Below are 24,288 nucleotides of genomic sequence, written 5' to 3'. Positions count from 1 at the left end.
AGGGTTTTTTTAAATCAACCTCAGAGTAGTTTACATTTTAAAATTTTCTGACCTCAGAATTTAAAAATTCTACAGTACTGAATACGTCGAGACAAACAGCCATGCATATCATTGATGCATAGCTACAATTAATTCTTCATTAGCTTTGCCCTCACTACAACTGTAAAGATGGCTCAAGAGATCTACGCCTTCAAATCAGTTTAATACAAAGACAGCCTATGAATGATCATCTTCCTAATAGAAAATTACATTTTACGTAACAGTCAGCTGCTTGTAGTTATGAAAACATGAATCATCTCAGCCATTTTCTGCATACCACTTAAACATGCACTGTATATGAAATGTTCTTTATTAGACAATGAGAAAAAGACTTAAATGTTTGACAATTCTGAGCTTTTCATTTAAGCAGCAAATTAAGAGTTAGGTTGTATATTCAAAGCTCTCACAAGGCACTAAACCTTGAAGTGCTGGTTTTTTCTTCAGGTTTCGGGCACAGTTTTAGTTTCACAATCACATGTTCTTGATACAAAGTGAGAGAACTTTCCTTTTTTACAACAGCATCTAAATGTCAAACAAATCAAATATAATAAAATTATCTCATTACCTTCTTACTGTATGATACAAAACACACACACACACACACACGACTAAAATAAGAATTCATTCAAGGACACTGCAATGCAGTCTGTTTTGGAACTGAGTACATTATGTGAGGTTAAAGCTTCATCTAGTTAGATCAAGTACAGACAATATCAACCCAAACACAATGCTATTGCACTATGGTGTTACATCCATGGGGAGCCTCAGTGGTTTTGTACAGAAGCTTCTTTAACTTTCACCCTCTGCCATATGTACTCTTTTCTGATATCACAGTACCACGCTGTTCCCAGTAAACACTAAGCCTGGGGCTCACTGGTCTTTGGCCGTTTAGACTCTGGAGGCTGGCACACTGGATCAGTGGGAGGAGAAGGACGTTCTGGAGAAATACAAATGAAGGGATCAGTGACAGAATGGTTACACATGATAGCATGATTCTGTGTAGTGTGTGTCTTCTGCTGTGATGTAAGAAAACTATGTAACATGTAGGACACCTGGTTTGACAGAATTCATACCACTTTACTATAGTTATTGTGTCTTAGTTTTGGCCATTCTTCCTATAATTACATTGTACTCACCAAGTCAATTGCTGAGATCTGTGAACATGGCTACATCGCTAAAAAGAAGTCCAGACAGGGCAAGAAACATGATTAGTCAGATGATTATACAGGCTTGAAACAAACCCCTAGGTTTGCCAAACTTATTCCTAAGAGAAATCTAAAGCGAAGGGTAGTTTTTTTCTGTCTGCTGTAAACGTCCATCAGTTTACAGACCCACTTCCTGGTTCAACTTTGGCCTACTACACAATTTTCCTGTGCAATGAAGCAATGTTTTGAATGCACCAACTTTGAGTGGTTTGGGCAATCAGGCGATGCTATTGGCTTGTCTGATCGTCTCACTGTTTGTGTTTCTTGCTCCATTGGACTTCCACGCAAAGATGTCGCTGTGTTCCCAGATCTCAGCAATAACTTTGGCGAGTACAAGTTTTTCATACCCAATGGAAATGAAAAAATGTAAACGTGATATCATTAAGAGTTTTTAAGCTCTTGCTTTTCTGCCAAGCTATAGAAATAACATATACAGCAGGTGTCGTTTAAGTGCTGGATTTGTTGAAATACTGTATATCGAGGCACAACAGCAGCACAATTTCTGTGAATATTTGCTGATCACAACTAGGGATGCACCGATGCGATTCTGACCTGATTAAATGAATGTTTCTTTGCCAATGTCATTAAAAAGTTTGTTTCTGCTGTTACATACGATCCTGGTGGGCCACAGACTAATTTTTTAGTGCCACAGCAACCCCTGGTCTCACGTTAACTTATATAAAAATGATTACAAAGAGTTTGACACAGTGAGAGATACAGATTTTAAATTTGGGAAAAAGAACACTGGTTTCGGATTACTGCTCTGTATCGTCAGATATCCTGTGTTGAGGTATCTGACTCAGTATCAGGAGAGCAACATGAAGGACAACAGCCAAAGTAGTTGCCCTCACTAACCATGTTTGGCCTTCTCGGTGGAGGTAGGAGTGCGGAAGAGTGAACTAACAGCTGGAGATCGGGATGCAACGGGAGTCAAAGATACTCTCCTGTAAAACAAAAAGAAAAAGCACGAATGGTAAAGAGGCTTCATGCAGAAAGAGCAACAGAAAACACACAAGTACAAAATATGACAATAAATTGTACTCTTCTACAGTGAACAATGTTTATCGCTGTTCCACTTATCCTCTTTTGTTCTTCTAATTCAGTCGTTGCCTTCTAGTAAAACTAGTCAAGACAAACGTTCCAAGTTATGGATACAAGTCAAATACAAAGCATGTGCAGACCTGCCATTGTCTACATGCAGTCTGTCAGAGTGATTATTATTTTATAGTCAGTGGGGGGTCCAATGAATCCCTCATACCAGACAGGGCTTTGTTCTCACTGCCAGTGCTGAGCACATGTAAACCAACAAAAACATCACAAGCCCCTTACAGATATTTACATTTTTAGAAGTTTATTTAAAAAACAGACTTTAAAGAACACAGTGCTTTCTTACTCTTAGTACTCATCTCTATTAACTGCATCTTTAGAGATAATCAGCTTAGTTACTTTAATCATTAGGGGAGGAGGGGAGTTTTGTGTCTGTTAAATGTTCATCTGCAATTTTCTGTAGTGGTCCCAGTAATATTTTTACTTAAGGTGTACTGAAGTAGCATATCACATGATATGGTTAAGCAACATTTGAATAAAAAAATGCTAGGCTATAAATGCAGCTGCAAGAACAATACTTTCCACTCATATCTTAAAATGTTTGATTTGAAAGAGAGCGTATTCTAATTAGAACTATTCTAATTATCTATTAACTCCCCCTGCTCTTTCATTCATTTCTATCCATAGGATGCCTCATCTTTCTATGACTCACACTCCATGTAGTGATTGTTATTTGGGGTGCTTTAACTGCACGCTCTCTCTCATGCCTCTGGGCCTGAAAACATCCACATCACTTAGCTGAATACTGACAATGAAAAACACATCCACGAAAAAGTACACACAAAGAAAGTATGATATGCACTAGTGCTTAAACGATTGATTGATGGTAAATTAATCGCAACTGGTAATCACAAAAATGTTATGTACTATCTGTTTCCAGTTTCTCAAATGTGAAGGTTTGCAGCCTTTTTCAATTTCATATCAATGTAGATTAAAGATTTTGAAGAAAACAAGAAGTTTGAAGACACCACCTGGGGGTCTAGAAAATTGTGGTAGGTATTGCTTATTATTTCCTGAAATATTATAGTTTAAATAATGAATCAGTAATAATCATGAGTTGCAGCCCTAACACACACACACACACACACACACACACACACACACACACACACACCTTTAAAAACCTACCTGCCAACAATCAAGGCATTGCTGTGCCTATAGAAAAGTTCATAGCTGTATAAAAATAAACTAATTCCTGGTTTGCCTTTCACTCACTCTGACAGAATCAAACATTAGAAGTTCTTTTTCATTTACCTTGGGGTGGGCCCCTTTGGGGTGGTGGTACCCTTAGGAGTAGTGGGCCCAGCAGTAACAGCACTGTTGCGAACTTTAGGGGTGGAGGGAGTGAGGGGGGTGATGCGTGGCTGGCTTGTGGAGGAGTTGGTAGGAGTGAGAGGGGCGACACAGGGTTGGGGGGTCGAGGGTGCGCTTGTGCTTGCAGATGTTGGGGTCTGAGGTGCTGAAGGAACTGTGGCTTTAGGGGTAGAGGGCTTCCCCCAGCCCTCCAGGGTGTTGAGGGTGATCCTACGGGGCTGAGGTTTAGACTTGGCACTGGGGGTGCTCTTCTTCTCCTCTGGAGGGGTGACAGAGGGGGCATCTTTGCAAAGGCTGGTTTGCGATGTGGGAGTCGGGGCTGAGCTTTGTGGCTGGGTCACAGGAGATGAGGTCCTGGCTGATTTCTTTCCCTTTTTCTCAACACTACTGTTTGGGGCAAAGACCTCCAGGGTGGGGGGCTCCTTCAGCGGAGTGCCCAGCTCCCCAGGAGAGAAGGACAGGAAGGAGCAGTAGCCGTCTGTGGAGGACACAGCCAAGAAGGAACCATCACGAGACCTAATAAGGATATAACAGAAAAACATGTCAGTGGGTGGAAGGCTAAAACATGAATGAATCAATGATGATTCCGTTCCAAAATATGCGGGATAAAATCCACATCTCTCTTCTGTGTAAAAATACATACTAATGTCAAAGCAAAGTTAACATGAGACTTCAGCAGTCTGAGTTACTCAAGTTAAGTGGGTATCTTCCAAAGTTCCCTCCTCCCTCTGCTAATAGCTTTATTTTTGCACAGCAGGAGGATTGTGGATTTTGTCCCTCATCACTTATATTGGAATCGCATTAGGAGGAAATTTCTTCATGGCCGGTATGGAGAGTAGGAACAATAACAGAGACCATAAACTGTTTCAATGTACATATGGGAATGTGAGTATTGTTATGAGACAGACTTGGAAAAATGAATGAATGAATTTCAAATAAACTGAATGGACATAATGCACTTTCCAAAAATGAACAAATGCTAATAAGATTGTTTTTAATGTAAATAGGCTTAGATTCTAGTCTGGTTCAAGATGTCTGAATCGCCCCCCACATCTCAGATTTGTACAGCGATTCAAATAGGTTCGGTGTTGTGCCCATTGAAGGCTTTGTTTCACCAGCTGGAGAAAAAGTCGACCAATCAGAGCGTAGTAGGCGAGATTAAGAACGGAGACATCATCTACCTACATAGCTAGCTACGTTCATGAAAAATAATGAGAAAAATGGCGACAAGCGTGGAGGATATCAACAAGATATTTGAAGTCAATCTGCAGAAATAACTTTAAATCGACATATTTTTTTCATCAGTGTGAAAAACGTCAACCTCAGTTTCCATGTCAACTGAAAATGATTTCCCTTTGTCTGTAAATGACTATTTCATTCATTTTACAATATCATATTGTCTTTTTGTATGTACATATTGTATGCCTGTAATGCTTGCTCTGTGAGGAACTTTAGTCTGCTTTTTGAAAAATTCCATTCAAATAAAATTCACTTTCACTTCCGTCCAGGACACACACCACAATTCATTCCCATGAATGACAACTATTCAAAAAGGTGCTTAGCTATGCAAGAAAGCGCCACAAAAAGACAACAGAAGAGAGTCCTAGTTTACCATGTAAGATCGCTGAGTGTGTGGTAGTGGATGTTGGACACCAGGCCGAAAGGAAGGGTCTGCTGCGTGTCATACAAGAAGATGGAGTCCTCAGATGCCACAGCAAACACCATGCGGTACGGCAACTGGAATACATTGGGAAGAGTCTGAACAGAACCATCTGTAGAGGAGAAAAGGAGGAAAATTGAAGAACACGTACAAGTCAAACATAAAAAGGACATAAAAGGTGCAGACAATAAAAAAAGGAGGGCTTCATTGTCATTCTTGTCTGTTAATTAATGCGGCTTATGTCCTTGCCTTCTCCCTTCTTGGTCCTCAGTTCAAAGTAGACGGGGCAGCAGCGCACAGCCAGCGTAGCTTTAGTTGGACACGGCAAGTGGGCAATCGGCCTAAAACACACAGAGATTTGTACCTCAGTTACCAACTTTAATAAAGCCAACACTGACTCTGAAAAACAATAAATGCCACAGCATGTCACAAAAGTTACCTCTTGAGGCCCTTCCTGGAAAAGATGTAGGTGGTATTTATGATGTTTTCTCCAATCTCCACACATCCAGCTGAGTTTAAAACAGAAGACGGAACTTGGTTTATATAAATTATCTTTACTAGGATATTATAACACAACATTTTCAACATATAAATGCCAGGTAAAAGCCACATTTTGAGCATGAAGTGTAGGTACCTGGGGCGAGCAGGAAAGACCCATCTGGTGTGAATGAAAGACGTCGAAAAAACGACCTCATACTGTCATCGTGGAACATTCTGTACTGCTTGACCTGCAAAGATAAAGAGAAATGCAGCACAGAGAGAGTGTGCGTTACATGTCTTACTCACGTGGCAGAAGATCTCTGAAGACATTACAGAGGAAATTTCATTAATTTTAAGACCAAATATAGGGAATTGTAAGACAAATATTAAGAAGTCACATCTAAGACAGTGGAGTGGCTCAAATGTGTTTCATCAAAAGCAAAATTTCTACTGACCTCTCCCTCTGCAAGTGGCCCAGAGCTCATTTTACTGATACAGAAGGCCTTCTTCTTGGTGTGAGTGCTGTACACACGCATCACTCTGAAGAGGAAAAACAAAACATCTTAAGCATCATTAGCTACTGAAACCCCGCTGTCAGTGACTAGTGACTAGCTAAGCAACAGCAAATAATTTCATTTAATGAAGATTAGACCCGTAGGGCCATGAGGGGTCTGAATCCGTTTTTCTACCTGTCACAGCTGAGAGTGGCTATATATTGCCCCAGAGGATCCCAGGTCACCCCCTGCACGTAGCTCTTATGGTCATTCAAGATACACAGCTTCTGTCCTAAAAACACAAAAACAGTTGCAACCAACATAATTAATACAAAGCCAAAAGTAAGATATACTCACATATTTTACTAAAGCACTTAAATATCACAGATGAAAATTTATGGAATGCACATAGATATTTACGACTCAAAGCAAACCTTTGTTGATGTCCCACATAACAGCAGTGTTGTCGACTGACCCAGACACCATGAAGTTTCCATCCCGTGTCCAGCAGATGTCATACACATCCTCTATGTGTCCCCTAAAGACAAAGCAAGCTGTAAGAAATATCTTTGTAAAACCACACTATTTGAGATCAATCAGATATCAAATTTCAAAATGGACAAAACAAGTAGATCTTCATAGTCAGAGTAGTTAAATATTATTCAAAACAAAGTAATGGATCTTTTGTAATTCTGAAATGTTGACTATCTCACTTGTCTGACCTGATCTGTCTGAAATGCTGAGCAAGACACTGAGAAATGTCTGACATACATGTTTGTGAGTTTTGCAAAGTATGCTAAATTGGGCAGACACAAGTGAGAAGATAATACATCATCTAGAAAGCAGACAAAATCACTACAATGTGGTTTACAGTGGCTACAAGCAGGATATTACAACTTTGAAATATAATCATGGTGAAAATCATTTTATTCACTCTTGACAATTGCAAGGTGAACAGTTTTTACACAGTTCCCCTACGAAGTAATCAACCAGGAATGTGCATTATTAATTGGTCTATGCAGTGCGCTGCCAGATGACATTGAATTGCGTTACGTTTTTTGACGCAGTGCTATTGTCAGTCAGAATACAGCCGAAGAGTCTTTAGAATCAAAGGAAAAGAGGTAGAAATTGTGACTAAAACATTCTAACTTGGTGGGATCAAAACTGCCAGAGTTGTGAACCAGAGTTGTTTACCTTAGTGTCTTGACCACAGACCAGCTCTCCTTGTTGAGCTGAGCATCTTCATCCTCCTGGAACATGGGTGCCTGCTCAGGCTCCTTAGAGTCATTGAGCTTCCACAGCAGAATTGCTGCATCTGTACCAAATAAAAACAATTACTACTACATAACAAGGTCATGTATTTTAAAATACCTGTTCTGTTTTAAGAATAACATCAAAAGAGTCTTTTATATAGTTAAAATTTTACATAGCACAAATTTTCCCTTGCATCTGTGTATTATGTGTGACATACCATCTCCTCCTGAGGCAAGCAGCTCTCCATTAGGGCTAAAGCGCACTACGTTGACAGCCTTGGTATGTCTAGCCAGATTAGACAGAAACTCCACCACTGCCTTCCCGTCTGGGCCTGTGTCTACCCGCCACAGCTGCATTAACATCAGGGCAAAAGGTCATTAAACACATACTCTGTAAACAACTGCAGGTAAATATAAACAATTTAATTTTAATTTTACTTCTTTTCACTCAAAGTAATATTTTTACTCAATGTAATATTTTGCGAACATCTGTAAGGTGTGTTTTGCAAGTAATTCACTTTTCAATCACGAGACTTCATTGTAAAATATGGCAGTTTGAGGATGACCTGGCTTGATATACTGCAATTTGATTACAAATCTACCATTTATTCACAAATGGCATATTTGTAATAAAAGAAAAACATTTTTACTGCTTTATCATACCCATTCATGTATTTTGGTGGGACAAAGTTTGTATAAAAAGGTAAATATATAACAACCTGAATACTGAAATAAGTGCTGTTTGGTGAATCCTGTGTGTGACACATTTACCCATTTAAGGTCCTGGAATAGGCCCTAATAATGTCCTATAAAGTACATCAATATGAAAATGCAATATTGTTTTACTCTGTAAGAAACAGCTATTGATGTTACATGGCATTTTGTTCAACAGAAAGCGTGAACTCCACTTCTTTGGGCCTGTACATTTGCCCTTACAGCTGCAACCATTTAGCTTGTTTTCATGGTCAAATTCATGCACATAGGTACAGTAACATTTGCTTTGCCTTGTGTGTTACACTGTTCCTTTCCTAGACAAATGCATGTGCACATATTTACATCACATGGTCATTAAAGTGACTCTTGGTCAGACATGTCTGTTTTCTTATGTGATTGGCTCATCACTGCATTAACCAGATGTATTCATTCCTCTCTCCACTCACTCTGACTGTTGTGTCCACTCCAGCTGTGGCCAGCCGATGAATGCGTCCATCTGAACTGTGCTGGAAGTCCAGACTGTAGACTGGCTCCTTGTTGTGCCATGCAATCTCACACGTTACCACCTTCATTTTTTTTTTATATCCAACACTGACCTCAGGAGGGAGAAATAAGTACATTTGATACTTGAGACAGTTTTAAATGGGCTGATATTATCTCAGCAGCGAACACAGACTGTTATATCTACACGCTGACAAATATGGAAGCTGTATTACGGACTGCAGAAGACAAGAATTTGATAAAACAGCTCATTTGGCCACACAGTCACTGGAACCGAATGCTACAACTAGCTAACACCGTTAGCAATAAACTTAGCGAATTAGTTGGGGTGATTTCTAGCTAACGTTACGGACAAACACCAGGTACATGTGTACATAAGTTACTGTTAGCTTACGAGTATGTTAGTTACAAATACAATCGAGTTTTATCAGTTTATTTTTTTAAATGAAGTTATGTCGAAGTAAATTAGTGTTTTACCTCCTCTGTTGTCCAGCTGAAGCGATCAGTAATTTCCCGCGTACGATTCGTTCAAAACTTCCGGTCGAGTGGGCTGCAGTGATTGGACGTAAACGCGGAAGAGGCGTGGTTATTGTAATAATGACGTTCCAGAGTTGAAGGCATTGTCAGTTCAAAGTTCTCACTACTCATCACTTGCAGGGCACGTTAGTATGGCTCAAATACACCCCCGTTTTCCAGTTCATCTGAGTTTTCGACACTTTCTGATCATAGTAATAGAAGTTTAGACTCAGTATGCGTTAACTACTTTACGCTGCTATTTGGTCAGTTCTCTCTTGTAAAACACATAAATGTATCTTTGAGAAACATTTTAGTTTTAACTAAACTTCTATTCACAAATCAATGATAATAAATAAATAAAAATTCCACTGACTAAAATGAGATATGAAGTTTAAAGTAACGTGTGTAAAACCGTTTTATTGATGGGACATTGTCATGTGACATGACGTGTCATTTGAGACTTTTTTTGTTAAATGATTAATGCAGTAATACACAATTTGAACGTTCCCGTTTTCTATGAAATGTGATGTAAATGTATCTTCCATATGTCAGCCCCACACTGTTTATTTTGTTCAGTGTCCTTTCAAAGTCTTATTGGACTAGAAAGCTGGTATTTTCAAGAAAAATACAACCAATGCAGCATCCCCATTTAAAACACTGGATATCCTGTATGCTCATGCTGCTGCTACCACTACGGACACTTAACCACAGTGCCATTTGATTCATTACCCAAGACAACTATCACACTCACCAGTGAGTTCAATGAAATTGTAGAATGGTCATCAATGACATCTTAAATCAGCATACGTTTTTAATTTACAGTATATAGCACTGCTACCTAAGTTGCTGAGATATTCAACATCCTTAGTTGAGTTCAAAGTGAACAACCATGACATCAGATGAGAAATGTAATTTGTTCTCAGCTTTCTCTTGCAAAACAGATCTTGATCTTTAGAGAGAATAAATACAGCTTAACATAATGTGTACCCCCAAAATACCTTCATCACTACAACTCAAATTGTGTGATTTACAAGCCTGTCAAAATCTGATAGCGACAGTTTCTGTATAGATGACCATGTTTATACCATGCAGGTACAACATGAAGATGGTTGGTCATGGTTTCCTTTTAAACACTGCTCAAGCAAGCACAGCTTGTTTTAATGACTTAGAGGGAGGTTCTTGATGACTCATTCGGTTAAGTTTCAGTTTGTATCACTCAGGAACATACTGGACGGCTTGTTGCCAGCCCTATCTTCTATAATGTTTGTCCTATCAGAAGGGTTCACAAGGATACCAATGATAATGTGTCATATAGCATTTAATTAACAGAGCAAAGACAGGAAATATAAAAATATATTTGACTGAATCCATACAAAATATGCTGCAATACAATCCAAAGAGAGAACTGTTTTTGTTAAACTGAATCAGATGCAGAGCTGTGACTACAATGACATGATCAACAAAATATCAAACAGTTGACTGATAAATGGATTACTTCTATGATTCTACGCTGAAACTTAAGAGTAAAGTGAAGGGTCTATGGCATTCATTTATGTACATAGTGATTATACTGTTTATATTGTTTTTTCTCTCCATGTTTTGGTAAACATTTTCCATCTGTTAAGATAAAGAAATGTTAAGTAGGTCATAGCTTGTTGCAATTACTGTATATCAACATAAAATCTGTAAACATGTACATACCTTGAATAAATACGACTTAATTTTCCACACTCATAGGAATCTGTATTCATTATTTACAGGTGGAGCGCCACACTTAAGTTCAGGATCTGATTAATTTTAATTTAATTTATATAGTCCAATATCACAAATCACAAATTTGCCTCAAGGGGCTTAATGGTGATGATTTGTTCATTTATTTATTGCTCCATCCCTCAGCCCCACTGGTGCAATGGACTCCACATCGGAGAGAACCTGTTCTAGGATCTCATCAATTACATTACACTCATAATTCACTTGGCCCAGGTCCAGAGCAGGCACGAAGGAGACGAGAAGACGCCCGACGTGGTGCCGAAGCTCAATCAAACTGAGGGGAGGAGAGACACAGAGAGAAAATCAAAATTTTTATAATTGTTCTGCTGGGTAACTGAGTTCATAAATGGCTTTGTCAGGTAGTGATAATTCATACAACATGAAAGGAAGGCGATTTTCCAGCAATCCAACCTTTTGGATGAATCTGTGCAAGAGTCTGCTGTCCTTCCTGCCTTGTCGGGATCTGTTTGTACAGAAGAATCAGTGGTTCTGTGTGGAGTTGTGTTTTCCCTCTGCTGCTGCAGGCTCAATCTGAGCTCTTCACACTGGGATGCCAGGTTTGCTCTTTCCTCCTCCAGACTGTCCACCTGGTGGCATAGTACACAGTGAACCCCCAGAGGAAAGAAGATGAATAAAGGAGATCAACATCAATAAAACTAAGGTGCATATCATAATCAGTGTCAGGTAGTAGAGAGGAAGCAGACTTGGAAGCATGTGTCTCTCAGCTCAAAAGTACACTGTGTAGCTTTTCAGTGCTTTCAACTGCATCTCACTGTCTTCCAGTTCTACACTGAGGTCATGTGATGACACCTGAGCCAGCTCCATTCATAAAAGAAGACTATAAGATGTGGTTAAAGCAAGTAATTGGACCTTGGAGTTTAGATTATTTTTATTGGTCCCAAAGGTCAAGAATGAACCTCCATGTTCAAGACTTGGAAGAGGTTTTTGAGCTTTCAAATAGCATTTTCTGTTTACAACTATGCATTATCTGATAGACCTTTCAATGCAGACCTTATATTTCCTTTATTCAAAAGGACAAGATAAACCAACAATGAATTGATTCTACTAATAAATACAGTGTTTCCTTTGCACAGCAAAGTGACCTTGTTTCCTTCCAATTTTCGTGTGTTGCTTTCTGATCATGAATTCAATGTTTCTTTGATTAAAATAAAATGCATCATAACTGCAATAAATGAGCACATTCTGACCTTCGGCAAAAGATTATTAAATAGATAGCAAGAAAATATTTCCCACATTTTCTTTAACACTTTACTTTAATGATTAGAGAGGCTGCTTTCAGTAATTTTAAACGTTTCCATGTCCGCAGTAATGTCACAGTAAATATCGTGGGACATTTAAACAGCAAAACTAAAAACTGTAGTTAAAGTTAACAGGACAGAGGAAACTCTCCAGAGGAAACAGAATTAAAACTTTCAGCTTCTGAAAGAAATTTTTTTAAGACAGCTCTGATGGAGCTCAGGATTTATCAGGAGGATGGCTGCTTTACTCCAAACAATTTCACTGTATGAACCTGGACTGTGTGTGTGACGTTTTGGATGTGTAGTAAGAACGCAGAACATTAATTACCATTAAAGCCGGACCGATCCTGTTGGCATGTCTTGAGATTATATAATGAATGAAGTTACACTTCTGTGCCTCGTGCGTAAATGGGCACAGCGTCTCTCTTAATGGGGAGACGCTTCACCCTATTTCACCCACACACATCCCATCCGCTGTTTATCAGAATGTAAATTTTTATGACCCGGCCCTCCTGTGGATAATCTGCAATCCGCGCATCACTGGACTCTGGGGGCATGAGGCGGGGGAACTGGGAGTGCAGAGCAGGCTGTGTGTCCAGCATTTTATGCATGAGAGTAGTGGAATGAAGGGGAGACAATATGCAATTTACATTATCAAGGTGTAACCAGAGTAGACAGGCTATAGGGAGACAAACCTTGGACAATTCCAAAACACCACTGATGTAAAATGTCAATTTCAAAAAGGGAAAATGCCAACAAAAGAATCCGCCAACACTAACGTGACCGCCACATAGATTGTCCCTAGCGGAAACAAGATTCCAAACTGAAGCAGTTGTTGATCACTTGCGGCCCCTATCGGCCGGTTAAGAGGAGTGACGAGTCAGCAGTCAATGGCAGCATAAAGCAGAGCAGTCAATAAAATATGTTTTTCAAAAATTGGAAATCACTGCAACCACGAGAGATCCTTGAGCATATGGTCATTAAATGTGCACAAAAAAATATTAGGCTTATGGGTCCAGTAGTATGCAAGATTAGCTGCGGACAGATACACGCACACACATACACACATGACCAAACGCATGATAACAAACCCAGTATTTTCTCCTGTTTGATTCATTTTCTAAAATCTACAGTGCTCAGCTGTTTTATGAAATAATTTTGCCTTTATTTAAAAATGTAAAGTATATATTTGTGACCTGTAAAACGCCTGGGGAAGTCGGAAAGTACTGAGAGACTGTTGGCTTTAGTCTTTTTATGGGATTTGTTGACAATAAGAAAATTAAAGCGTACCACCAGTCAACTTTCAAAATAGAGCTGGAACACTGACCTGTGAGCGGAGTTCATCCCTCTCCTTGTTTCTTTGATCCAGTTCCCGGAGCAGGCAGTCAAGGTAATTTTCCTCACTTTGGGCAGTACTGGGCTTGGTCTCAGTAGCTGCCAGTAAAGCCTCTTTGTCCTTAATCAGTTCATCGACTCTCTGTTTGGCCTTTTCAAATAGACTTCTGTAGTCTTTCCACCCCTCCGTTTCCGCCGTCTGGCTGGCCTGGTGAGAACACTCCTCCTTTACATTGATCTGAGGCAGCTCCTGCAGTCTGCTCTGCATGTATTGCAGTTCGCAGGTAAGTTTATGGACCTGCTCTTTAAAGGAGTCTCTCTCCTGAGCGGTAGCCTGCATGAGCTCGAGGAGCTGGTCTTGCTGTTCCTGTATCTCAATCATACTGGGTTGGGGAAGTGGAGAGGATTTCTTATCACATGCATCTGCACAGGAAGGTCCAGCATCTTCTTCACTTTCCAGATGATGCGTCACTCCATTATGCAAGGTCTGCTTTCCTTGATTCTCACTGTGAGCGTCTCCATTGCTCTCTTGGTTAAATGCTCTTTGCTCAACACAGATATTGAGGTCCATATCTGGACTCTGTTCTTCACCACTCTGCCCTGCTCTCTCCTCCCCTTCAGTATGATTTTGGTCCCCCTCTTCCTTCTTCACTTTGGGTACTTCTGTCTGGGTGGTGATGCTGGCCATCTCTGGAGGGGGTGCTGGGGAGGGACTAGTTCCCACAGCTGCCGGACATGTAGAGCCCATTCCTGCAACATTAGTCTCTGAGGCGACATCCATAGCAGCATCATTGCTGCACTCCAACAGCATGCCGACGTTAGCATCACTTTGCTCTTGCTCCGTCTTCACTTTAGTCAAATCAAATCGTGGCATTTTTGGCCTGGGGGTACTGGCAGTCTCCAAGATGAAAATGTCATCATCAGTATCATCATCATCATCATCATCATCATCATCATCATCATCATCACCATCTTCAGGCACTGATGGGGAGATCAGTGGGCTCACATCCACAGATGTGGATGTATCGGAGGTGCCTAGATTAAAGCGATTAACTCTAGATCTTTTGGACAGTCTTTGTGGAGTAACAGGCTGTGCTCTTTTTCCCCTGAAGTGCACACAAAGCAAAGTTAATTTACTTCTTAAACAAAGTAAAATGGATATATTTAAGATCACAACAGCACACAATCATACCTCAGGGGGGTTGTTGACAGTGAGCATACATTAGAAATAACTGGAAGACCACTGCTACTGGAGGGGCTGCAAGCTAGAGAGAAAGAAAACAGACATTTTTCAAATCTCTGAAAACTTTCTTACACACACACACACACACACACACACACACACACACACACACACACACACACACAAAGAGTAATCTGTCTTACCAGCTTGTGAAAAGGTGGTGGCCCTCAGTGAAGAGGATTTAGCCCTCGCAGCACCCCCTCGTGGTGACTCGGTGTTAAACCTACTCCTTGGGGTAGTGGGGGTGGAGGGGGAAGGGACAGTCTAAAGACAACAACAAGATAAAGAAAACAGAGATGTTTATCAAATGTGTAATTATTAATATTCCTAAACAATATTCACCTTCTGAAATGCTGTTATTAAAACTTCTGCTAACACAATCATTATCTTCAGTGAAACAGAATCAACTTTAGTCATCACTCCCAACCCCTGCGTGGTGTCAAATGGAAAACATACTATTTGATGCAGCTGCTGTTTAAGGGCCTGGTTTTGCTTGGCGAGATTAGCCAAACGCTGCTCTTCCTGACGCTTTCGATCCTCCTCATCCTAGAAAAAACAATAATCCCAAAAGCGCTATTAATCACGTGTTAATCTTAATGGAATAGAAAATCAGTACTATCAGAAAAAGAACTATTTATTCCAAACCGCACTGAGGTGTTAGAGGAACATCAACAGCAGGTGATGTGTCCTCACCTTTTGTCTTTTCTTCTCTTCATTCTTTTTGTCTTCCCTCTCCCTGTAAAAAATAAAAAAATAAATAAGTTAAGGTAAGGCAAGTCACTTCATTTATTATTATGCTCAGTTAACACGTTAGGGCTGATTTTGGCAGCTTAATACAACGATGTGCAATTCTTGTTGAATCTAAATATTCAGTTCAATTATTGGGCAAAAGTTGTAGCAGTGTTTTTAAATGGCACGCACTGTTGTTTATAGGTCTTGCAGTATGAAGGTTCTTCATCATTGGAGTCCTCAGGCTCCTCCAGTACCTTGCAGCTCCTGGGAGGCCAAATTAGATAGAAATTGAAAACATTAGCAAACATCCATTGAATCCGAGCTACGTTTGGGTTTGAAGTTTTTTGACCAAATGCCTTGATATCAATAATGTATCAAAGTTTTGGGGAGGACTATTGGTGCTTCCATTTATCAATACATAGTAAAATGTGCCAAATGTTGGGTGAGCATTCCTGTGGAAGCCCAGTATTCATGTTAAATGATGTTTTGACCTATAATTGGGCTCTGAGGTGAAAACCAGCCTGTGCTGTCATAAATCTACTGAGCCATCAGACAGGTGACACTGTTGTCTAACCCTGACCTAATGTACCTTTAAGCTGCCTTTAAATACCACACTCACTGGCGATTCAATCCCCACCTCCTTCTGTCCACATATTGAAGTGTCCTTTGGCAAGACATTGAACCCCAAATTGCTCCTGATGGTCAGGGCAGCACCTTGCATGGTAGCTCACTGCCATTGGTGTGTGAGTGTGTGTATGTGAATGAGAGGCAAAAATTATACAGCGCTTTGGATAAAAGCACTATATAAATGCAGCCATTTACCATTTACAATGGCTGGCCCCACTGGGTTGATTAGGCAGTTTCATCTGAATGCCATGGCCTGCTCAGTAGTCCACCATCACTGTTTATCCAGTTATACTAGTCTTAGCAATAACCCCTAGTTAGCAACCCCTCTGGTATGAGAAACCTTTTCATGACTGATGGCCCTTGGAGTGCAGCAAGGGAGGACTTGCACACAGAGAACAAAAAAGATGGATTTTAATTATTTCTATTTGATACATTACAGGGCTGTACAGACAGTGAAAAAAATGCAAACTGCATTGAGGAAAATCCAACATGGACTGAAATGTTGTAATGTATCAAATAGAAATAATTTACGACCAGATTCCAGTCTGAATCTCTTTTTTGTTCTCTGTGTGCAAGTCCTCCCTTGCCGCACTGTAACTTTTTCCCTGACTACCGCACCAGAGAAGAAGACAAACAAAAGGACAGTTTTTTAAGGCGCTGCTCAACCCTTGCAAATCACTCATGTCCCTTGAAGAACATTACACACATGAACATTTTGAGAAATGATCAGCAGTAATGTCAATATGATGGTGGTCAAGCAGGTAGAGTTCATTAACTCAGGTAGAACGCTTAAATAACAGCAGAATACTGATGCAGCCTTAAAGACAAGGGAGACAACAATATAGCTGTATTACATTAAGACAATCCCAAACAATATCTAGTTAAATATCATGATAAGATGATTTTCGGATTCTGAAATCTATCATATACATAAATGTAGCATAATTTACAAAAAGACTTGTGAAGCTGTGAATTAGAGATTTGTTTTCATGTAGATAGAACATGTTTACATTTACAGTATTTTAATATTGTTAGCACGCACTGTTTCAGAGCCTGAACAGACATTTGTTGAATCTGTCAATCTGAAGATCAAGTTCTGAACATGTATGTCAAAGAATTGCGATTCAAGAATTAATTTATCTGTTTACTGCTGTGGTATTAGCTCTAAAAATACAAAAACATGTTTGGACATTTTTTAGGAAAAAAAGTGTTATACACAATTGCATTCTTGACAATGATGCCACATTTATTTTTAGATTTAGACTTATGATTCCAGAACAAGTAACAAGTAAAGTTTTGCATTTTTACAAAAACAGATTAGTGGATAGGAAAATTAGTAAGTTTTTTCCCCATTTGTATTTGTTTATTTTATTAAATCAGATTATGATTAATGCAACAGGTTTTTCAATAATGCTTTGGTTACCTGAACTGAGGATCAGGGTTCATACGGCAATACCATTTATCTGGCAGTTTGTTGTTGTCGATCCCATCAGGGAGTTTGCGCCATTGGGAACAGTCATCGCACTGCACCCAGTTTTGATCTGGTCGCTTCCTGAGGACATAGATCGAGACGAGTATCAGAGCATGTAGGAAGTCAACATGGTTAGACAAATATAAGTGAGCATACGTGATGTCAGTCACTGCAACATGTACTAACGTGGTATCTTCTACTGGTATGCTGTTGTTTGGATCCTCTGTTTTTCTCCTGTAGCGGATTTCCTGCCAGTACTCCTCCAGTTTGATCCCCAAATTGTTCATAGTTTTCCTGTACCAAGACATGAAACTAACTTCAGAATTCTGAATATCTGGCCCCATGCTGATAAATAATCCAGTAATATGATTAAGACTATAAAAAGAAAATTTTGTGGACAAGATTCAAACGGACAGAAGTGCATTTAGACCTTAATCAGATCAACGTGATCAAACCTGAATGCATCATCTGTGCTATTACCTGTACTTATCGGTCTCATTAAAGCTCTGTTTGTTGTGGGTAGGTTCAAGAAAGTAACACTCTATGACCCCAATGACCCCAACACCTTTGTTGTTGGCCTGTAGAGTGCAAAGATTCATAAGAGATGAACACCAAATTTAAAAATCCTTGAAAATGTGTGATAACACTCACCAAAACAACAGAGACTCACCTTAAGCTGGCAGCCAACACGCTCGTAGGCTTTGATGAGCCGATTCTTGTGATACATCATAATGCCATACTGGTCTTTACTTTTGGTGTTATAACCAAAAGTGATAGGAATGCGTTTGTTCTAAAATCAAATTTAGGAAAACTCAAGAGTGGAGATATGAACACTTTCACATACAAAATGACCAAAGAGAAAAAGGTCAAAAAAGAGAACCTGTGATGAAAGGATACCAGGAAAGTGGGCTTGTAGTGGTCCTTTCTGATGTAGGCCAGACTCTTAGCAATGAGCTGAGATTTCACCTTTTGACCACGTATGATGATCTGCATCCGAGGCTTCAGGTACAGAATGCTGCAATACGCCTAAGGCAATTAAAGTATCAATTTATTAACTTAAGCAAATGGAAAGTGATAAAGAGTCAGTATCACAAGTTTAAAAACGGTAAGTGTTTTTCTCTTATATACACCCAAACACAGATTACCTACAATTAAATGGATTTCACTAAAAAGAAGTGGCTCAGCTTTACTAACAATGCAAAAGAAAAAAAACCCCTATGATTAGCCTATTTTGAAGCAATTTTTATTTATTACAGACCCCCTCCAGACATGTCCACACAAAAATAATGCTTGGAATAATAATTTGTGCCCAATATTCAGATATATCATTGAAAAATCCAGAATCTGTAAATATGCAAATATTGTTCATTTCAAAAGTTTAACTGCTGGACATAAGATGTCTCCTACTTCACTGCAAAGTATGTTCTCAGTATATCTGCATTGGAGGCTTCAAGTTTCCACATCACATTATGTGTCCCTTGCATTTTGGACATGATTGGCCTCAAACTGGTTGGGATGTCACAAAATGCTGCCCTTAGATGCACATCTTAAACTGAGATTTAAAGTGCGTGCCTTATAACAGAATCATTTAGAATTTTTTGAAGACATGGACATTACAGCTCCTTACCCGCAGTGAGTAAACACTGTCAGGGATGTATGATGAAGTGTCATTCATTTCCTCGTAGACATCAGATGGAATTCGGATATCGTAACGGTCCTTCTCAAAATCAAACTCTGTTGTTCCAGTAGATGTCCTGTTGAGAACAAAACATAAAGGGTATAGGCGAATGGGCCTCTATCACAATGATGTCTTTGAGTTATCTGGTCTCATTGGTGATTCTTGAATCACAAGGAAAGACCCGATGTAACAGCCAATCACATGCAACACTATATTGATATCCATTATTGATAACTAGGGTTAACAACCTTCCTACTGTTTGTTGGAAGCACTGTTTAAAAAAACCAAATGGTTGAGGAACAAATATTTCTGACATGATATAAACGTGTCCTTGTGTTCATGTGTCATGATTCCTGTGATTCCTGTAGGTTAATGATAAATTTGTCCTGAAAAAGTTGAATGGTTAGTAGATAGGGTGTTGACACATTTTTCATATGATCATTGTACAAATCTGAGGTTTTGACTAGTGTCAGAGCCCAACAAAGTGAAAATGCTCCTATACACAGTAGCACTTGGCTTCTGAAGTAAAACATACATCTTTGTAGGTGTGGAATACAGACAGACCTGCGGAGATTCCAGATGATGATCCGTGTGCCAGTTTTCCCTGTGGACCAGGGGGAATTGATGGCATCAACCTCATGGAGCAGGTCTTCCTTTGTCTTGAAAGGGGAATAGCGCAGGATGTCCTGCAGACTGGCTTTGTGCTCCTCTCTTACACTGAGTAAAGCTTAAGTTAAGGACAACTTGCAATGAAAAATTAGGACAAATGGAAATACGACTGTCTGGTGTATGATTGAGAGACAATGTGCTTCTCTAAAACATGTCAAACTTATGAAAAATCTATGTAGATCCAATCATGTTCCAGACTTAAATATGTTACATCTAAACTGTTTGAGTATACTTCCTCTGCAACTTCACTGGAGTGCCCCTGTACCCAATTCACACATCATACTTTAAAGTAAAATACCATGACAAATACTGCCATACAGAGCAAACAATGACACAGCAAGTAATATAACTAATGTTAGCTATGTTGTGGGTTAGCAACAGTTGCTGCTGCAACGCTAACATGCAGAGAGGACGAGACGGTTTCCCAGAGCCAGCACACCAGCGATACTCACAACTCTCCTGCTACTATAGCTAACATCTCAACAACAGCATATCTTGGCAAACTAGAAAGTAAGCTGAATGTCCATGTGCAAGTCATTTAATGTTACCTGAAACACAAAACATGGCTGGAATAGTGTTATGTGGCTCAGTCCGAGCCAATTTGTTTCCCATTTACAGAGCCAGGGCTGTGTACAAACACTGGATTTTTTTTTTCAGCGGACGCACTGAACGGACAGCTAGCGGCCCGTGAGGAGATATTTAATGATGCCAATAAATCAATAATATATTTACATTTAATTTGTTTACATGATGCAATATGCCTTAATGCAGTAAATAAAAGGATATACGTATTTGTTTCTCTCTGTTCAAAGCAGACAATAGGTACAATTATCTGCTCAGCATTAATCTTGTTCAGGTAGGTCTGAGAGAGCATCCCAACGCATGAGGTACTCTTTGACTTGGAAAAGACGATGGCATCTTTGCCAAGACGCATGGCTCCAGACTTGAAACCGTTGCCATACATACCAATTGGCTTTAGACCCTTTACAGCAACCTTGTCACTGTACCCAAAGCTTGAGCAGGAAAAGGAATATATTCTTTAGTGAGTATATGAATCACATCATGGTTCATACACATTCATCATTTACAACGTTTTTTTAGTGGTGGCAGTGGCCATTATGATGTATGCCAGTACTGGCAGTGTCAATGTCACGTGGGCCATTATACTCTATAACAAATAACAGATTCTGAATAACAAAAATCAAAATGACAGCAGATTTCCAAAAATATAAACAATTCCAAAAATGTTGATGGTGCAAAAACTGATCAGCATGAACTGCATCAAACTGAGTTTTCTATAATTTCCCCCCAAAAAGCAAGCAGCAGTGTCTGTACCTGAGCATCTTATGCATTCCTTCATAGTCTAGTCCATTTCCATTATCCATAAAGCTGAGGCATTCTTGTTCTTGGACCATAGTCTTATCAATCCAGAACTGTTTGGCACTGACATCTGGATCATAGGCATTGTCTGTCAAAAGAAACATACAGGAGCAACTTGACACAACTTCACATGGAAATCTCAACCTGCAGCATTCAAAGTTCTCACATTTCAGTGATGTAGAAGCGTACTGAGGACCGTTTTTCTCAGGATTTTTGGGTGCAATATGATGCATGTGGTTACATAAAAAGGGCCCAGGGTGGAATGGTGTTTTGCGTGCAAGGTGCTCTCTTCTTATTGCACTGCAAAAGAGAATTGCACAAATAATGGGTGGAAACATGCTTATAAAAGATTGCTATGTATTCAACTGGACGTAGAAAGGACTATGTTTGTGTAGAATGTTTTCCACCTCTTAAGACAGCCTTTCATGCTGCAGAAATCTCAATGACATCAAACAAAGTCTGTGTACACCACATAATTATCCACAGAGCTCCAATAGTTATCTAAAATTAAACCAATAATAGATAGCAAAGTACAAAGTGAATCATAAAAGGATCAGAGAAAAATGATTATAAATGTACTCAATACCTGATTATTTTAACAGCAAACAATACAAGCAAACAAAACAGGGCAATGAGTTGAGATTTGTGTTGTGGTACACTTGAATCTGAACTACAGGCCAGCCACTGCACTCTTTTGATACAATATTTTATGGCTGCCTTTACCTCGGCATCTAGTGAGGCATCAGCTCTCTCAACACCATCCTCACTCTCCTCCTGAGCTCATCGCTATTTAAAAGGCTTTCACATACTAGTGAGAGAAGTGACTTAAGCATGTATTAATGAGGGATAAGACTACAACAAAGACACAAATGGAAAATGTTTAGGGCAGGGAAGGCAATGGTCAAATGTGGTTTAATACATTGGAGTTGTTAAATCTTGCCAAACTCTACTACAGTAGGCATAACAAAGTGCTTTGTCACTCTGACTCACATCTCATACCCAAAGGAATTAAGTCTATGGAAGAGTATTGTTAAATTTAAATGTTTGCTGCAAGTTAATATTGTTATTCATTTTAATATAATGAAAATCAACGGAGCCAGGACAGTGACTTTAGATTTTGGCACTGAAAATAAAACTGAAATTGAACTAAACGAAGGATCAGTGGCACTGGTTTACTAAGACTATTTGTATTTGAAAAAGTTGTGTTGGCACTGAAAAATAAAAAACAGGCATTAAAAAAATCCAAGCTTCCAAAAAAAGAATTAATGCAACACAACAAATTTTCTGACCATGCATAATCTATCATGTTATTTTAATATTTTTTGCACTGTGAGGTGTTTTTCCAATGACAATCTAATGATGTTTTTCTTCATGTCAGTCTTTTTCCAGGGACAATTTCTTTTAACACTGACAGTTTCTATTCAGTGACTAGTGTCTATTTTCAGTTTCAATTCTCTGTCACAGTTTTGGCTAGAGGGGGCAAGGAGAGCATTACTTCAATATTCAAAACACACTCATGTGATGATGACTCACCTATGAGCTCAGCAATGGCGCCAAAGGGCCAGGTGTGGCTGGTGGAATTTGTATGAAGATACTTGGGACAAAGCTGCAAGTGGAGCAAATTAAGAATTACACAGTAGTTACATTAGTTTTTCAAAGTGCCCTTATTTTCATACATCACTCTATTCAAATTCAATCAATGTGTGTAGTATGTTATATGTTCAATATAAATGTTTTGTGTTGACATAAAATGTAAATCTTACACTGGATAATTTAGCTTTGCATTGGGAAATTTAAAATATTTGCATATCGACATAATTCTTAGGAGAAAAGGTTGAAGCAGCGCGCGCAGTCAAATGATCTCTGATCGACATTTGTGTAAACTGTCGCGGAAACTGAATTTACCAACAAATGTTGAGCGAGTTGCTCTCGTCAGTCTGATTCTGTCTGACTGATGGTGCGTGTTGTCTTCATATGAAGAAGACAAATGACTAATGTGACTCCACCTGTCTTATTGGAGGTTTAAGACATAATTTAGACCTGGATTAGATGGACAAAACCACTCGGAGTAAAATTTTGGTGCGTCAGTTTTTTGAGAATAGATGCCGCGCATCACTGTATTTCATAGCCCTACCAATATAATAATTAATGCACTTTTGACCCTTTATATAGATGTGGACTATAGTTAGAGAAACTCTGTAGCTAATGATGATGATGTATGTTTATGGATGACAATACGGTCATCTTATTTTGGACATGTTTATTTTTTTACAAGAGAGGCATTAGTGGTTAACTAGCGAACAGGAAGTCAACAATCCTCTATAAACCCGATGACTTGAAGTGATTTAGAGACAGACAGTGCTGCTGCGAGCAATGATATATCTTAGGGAGTTATCGTTAAGTTAGTCGTTCCCTAACGGTCACTTGCTAACTAGTTAACGCCGAGTAAATGTGACCACAGCAATGAAACAGTAACGTTATGCGTACAATATATTTAACCCCATTGTCCACATTAGTACAGTTTATCCGTTTGTAACTGTTCACAACAGTTGACGCCACAGCATAACTAGTAAAATTCCTAAAACAAATTAGTACATTCTAGTAAATTCTTCTCACCGTACTTAGCGGGACACCACGGTCCGTCTGCGCCGCCATCTTTCAGCAAGTAAATACTGATGGCGGTAGGTGGAGTCAGTCAAGTCAATTTTTTTTAATACAAATTTGCCCCAAAGGGCTTCACAATCTGTAATCCTCGACCCTTCATTGCAGTGGTTATTACAATAATTCAATAGTAATACAATATATTGTTGTTTATAATAATATTTACTCTAATAGGATCAC

The 24,288-nt window shown here is 39.3% G+C and overlaps 2 protein-coding genes across 7 annotated transcripts; both read right to left on the bottom strand.

Moving 5' to 3' along the window:
• Window positions 1–331: 331 nt before the first annotated feature.
• chaf1b (chromatin assembly factor 1, subunit B) lies at window positions 332–9,336 on the bottom strand. Of its 3 annotated transcripts, XM_044215924.1 has the most exons (15): window positions 9,245–9,336; window positions 8,713–8,857; window positions 7,771–7,903; window positions 7,494–7,614; window positions 6,734–6,837; window positions 6,495–6,591; window positions 6,261–6,345; window positions 5,960–6,053; window positions 5,765–5,834; window positions 5,575–5,666; window positions 5,278–5,437; window positions 3,606–4,181; window positions 2,100–2,188; window positions 1,176–1,213; window positions 332–976 (listed from the first exon to the last, which is right to left on the bottom strand). In XM_044215924.1, exons 2-14 carry the CDS (start codon window positions 8,836–8,838, stop codon window positions 1,206–1,208), a joined length of 1,755 nt encoding a protein of 584 aa, XP_044071859.1. In that variant the 5' UTR covers window positions 8,839–8,857; window positions 9,245–9,336; the 3' UTR covers window positions 332–976; window positions 1,176–1,205. The 3 variants fall into 3 exon arrangements, with proteins under 3 accessions (XP_044071859.1, XP_044071857.1, XP_044071858.1); XM_044215922.1 differs by lacking the exon at window positions 1,176–1,213; XM_044215923.1 differs by lacking the exon at window positions 1,176–1,213 and having other exon boundaries at window positions 8,713–8,862; window positions 9,245–9,332.
• Window positions 9,337–10,583: 1,247 nt separating this feature from the next.
• Window positions 10,584–24,172, bottom strand: morc3a (MORC family CW-type zinc finger 3a). Of its 4 annotated transcripts, XM_044215918.1 has the most exons (20): window positions 24,064–24,098; window positions 22,981–23,053; window positions 21,614–21,747; window positions 21,403–21,535; window positions 20,854–21,080; window positions 19,963–20,119; window positions 19,348–19,474; window positions 18,618–18,746; window positions 18,391–18,510; window positions 18,201–18,298; window positions 17,907–18,014; window positions 17,673–17,801; window positions 15,812–15,886; window positions 15,584–15,626; window positions 15,347–15,436; window positions 15,034–15,154; window positions 14,840–14,912; window positions 13,640–14,753; window positions 11,465–11,640; window positions 10,584–11,327 (listed from the first exon to the last, which is right to left on the bottom strand). In XM_044215918.1, exons 3-20 carry the CDS (start codon window positions 21,678–21,680, stop codon window positions 11,153–11,155), a joined length of 3,162 nt encoding a protein of 1,053 aa, XP_044071853.1. In that variant the 5' UTR covers window positions 21,681–21,747; window positions 22,981–23,053; window positions 24,064–24,098; the 3' UTR covers window positions 10,584–11,152. The 4 variants fall into 4 exon arrangements, with proteins under 4 accessions (XP_044071853.1, XP_044071852.1, XP_044071854.1 ...); XM_044215917.1 differs by lacking the exon at window positions 21,614–21,747 and having other exon boundaries at window positions 24,064–24,172; XM_044215919.1 differs by lacking the exon at window positions 21,614–21,747 and having other exon boundaries at window positions 24,069–24,086.
• Window positions 24,173–24,288: the final 116 nt, after the last annotated feature.

This window comes from Siniperca chuatsi, linkage group LG12, assembly GCF_020085105.1.
Source record: "Siniperca chuatsi isolate FFG_IHB_CAS linkage group LG12, ASM2008510v1, whole genome shotgun sequence".
Lineage (NCBI taxonomy): Eukaryota > Metazoa > Chordata > Actinopteri > Centrarchiformes > Sinipercidae > Siniperca > Siniperca chuatsi.
The sequence above is the reverse complement of the archived record's forward strand: the minus strand, read 5'-3'. Positions and strand labels throughout refer to the sequence as shown.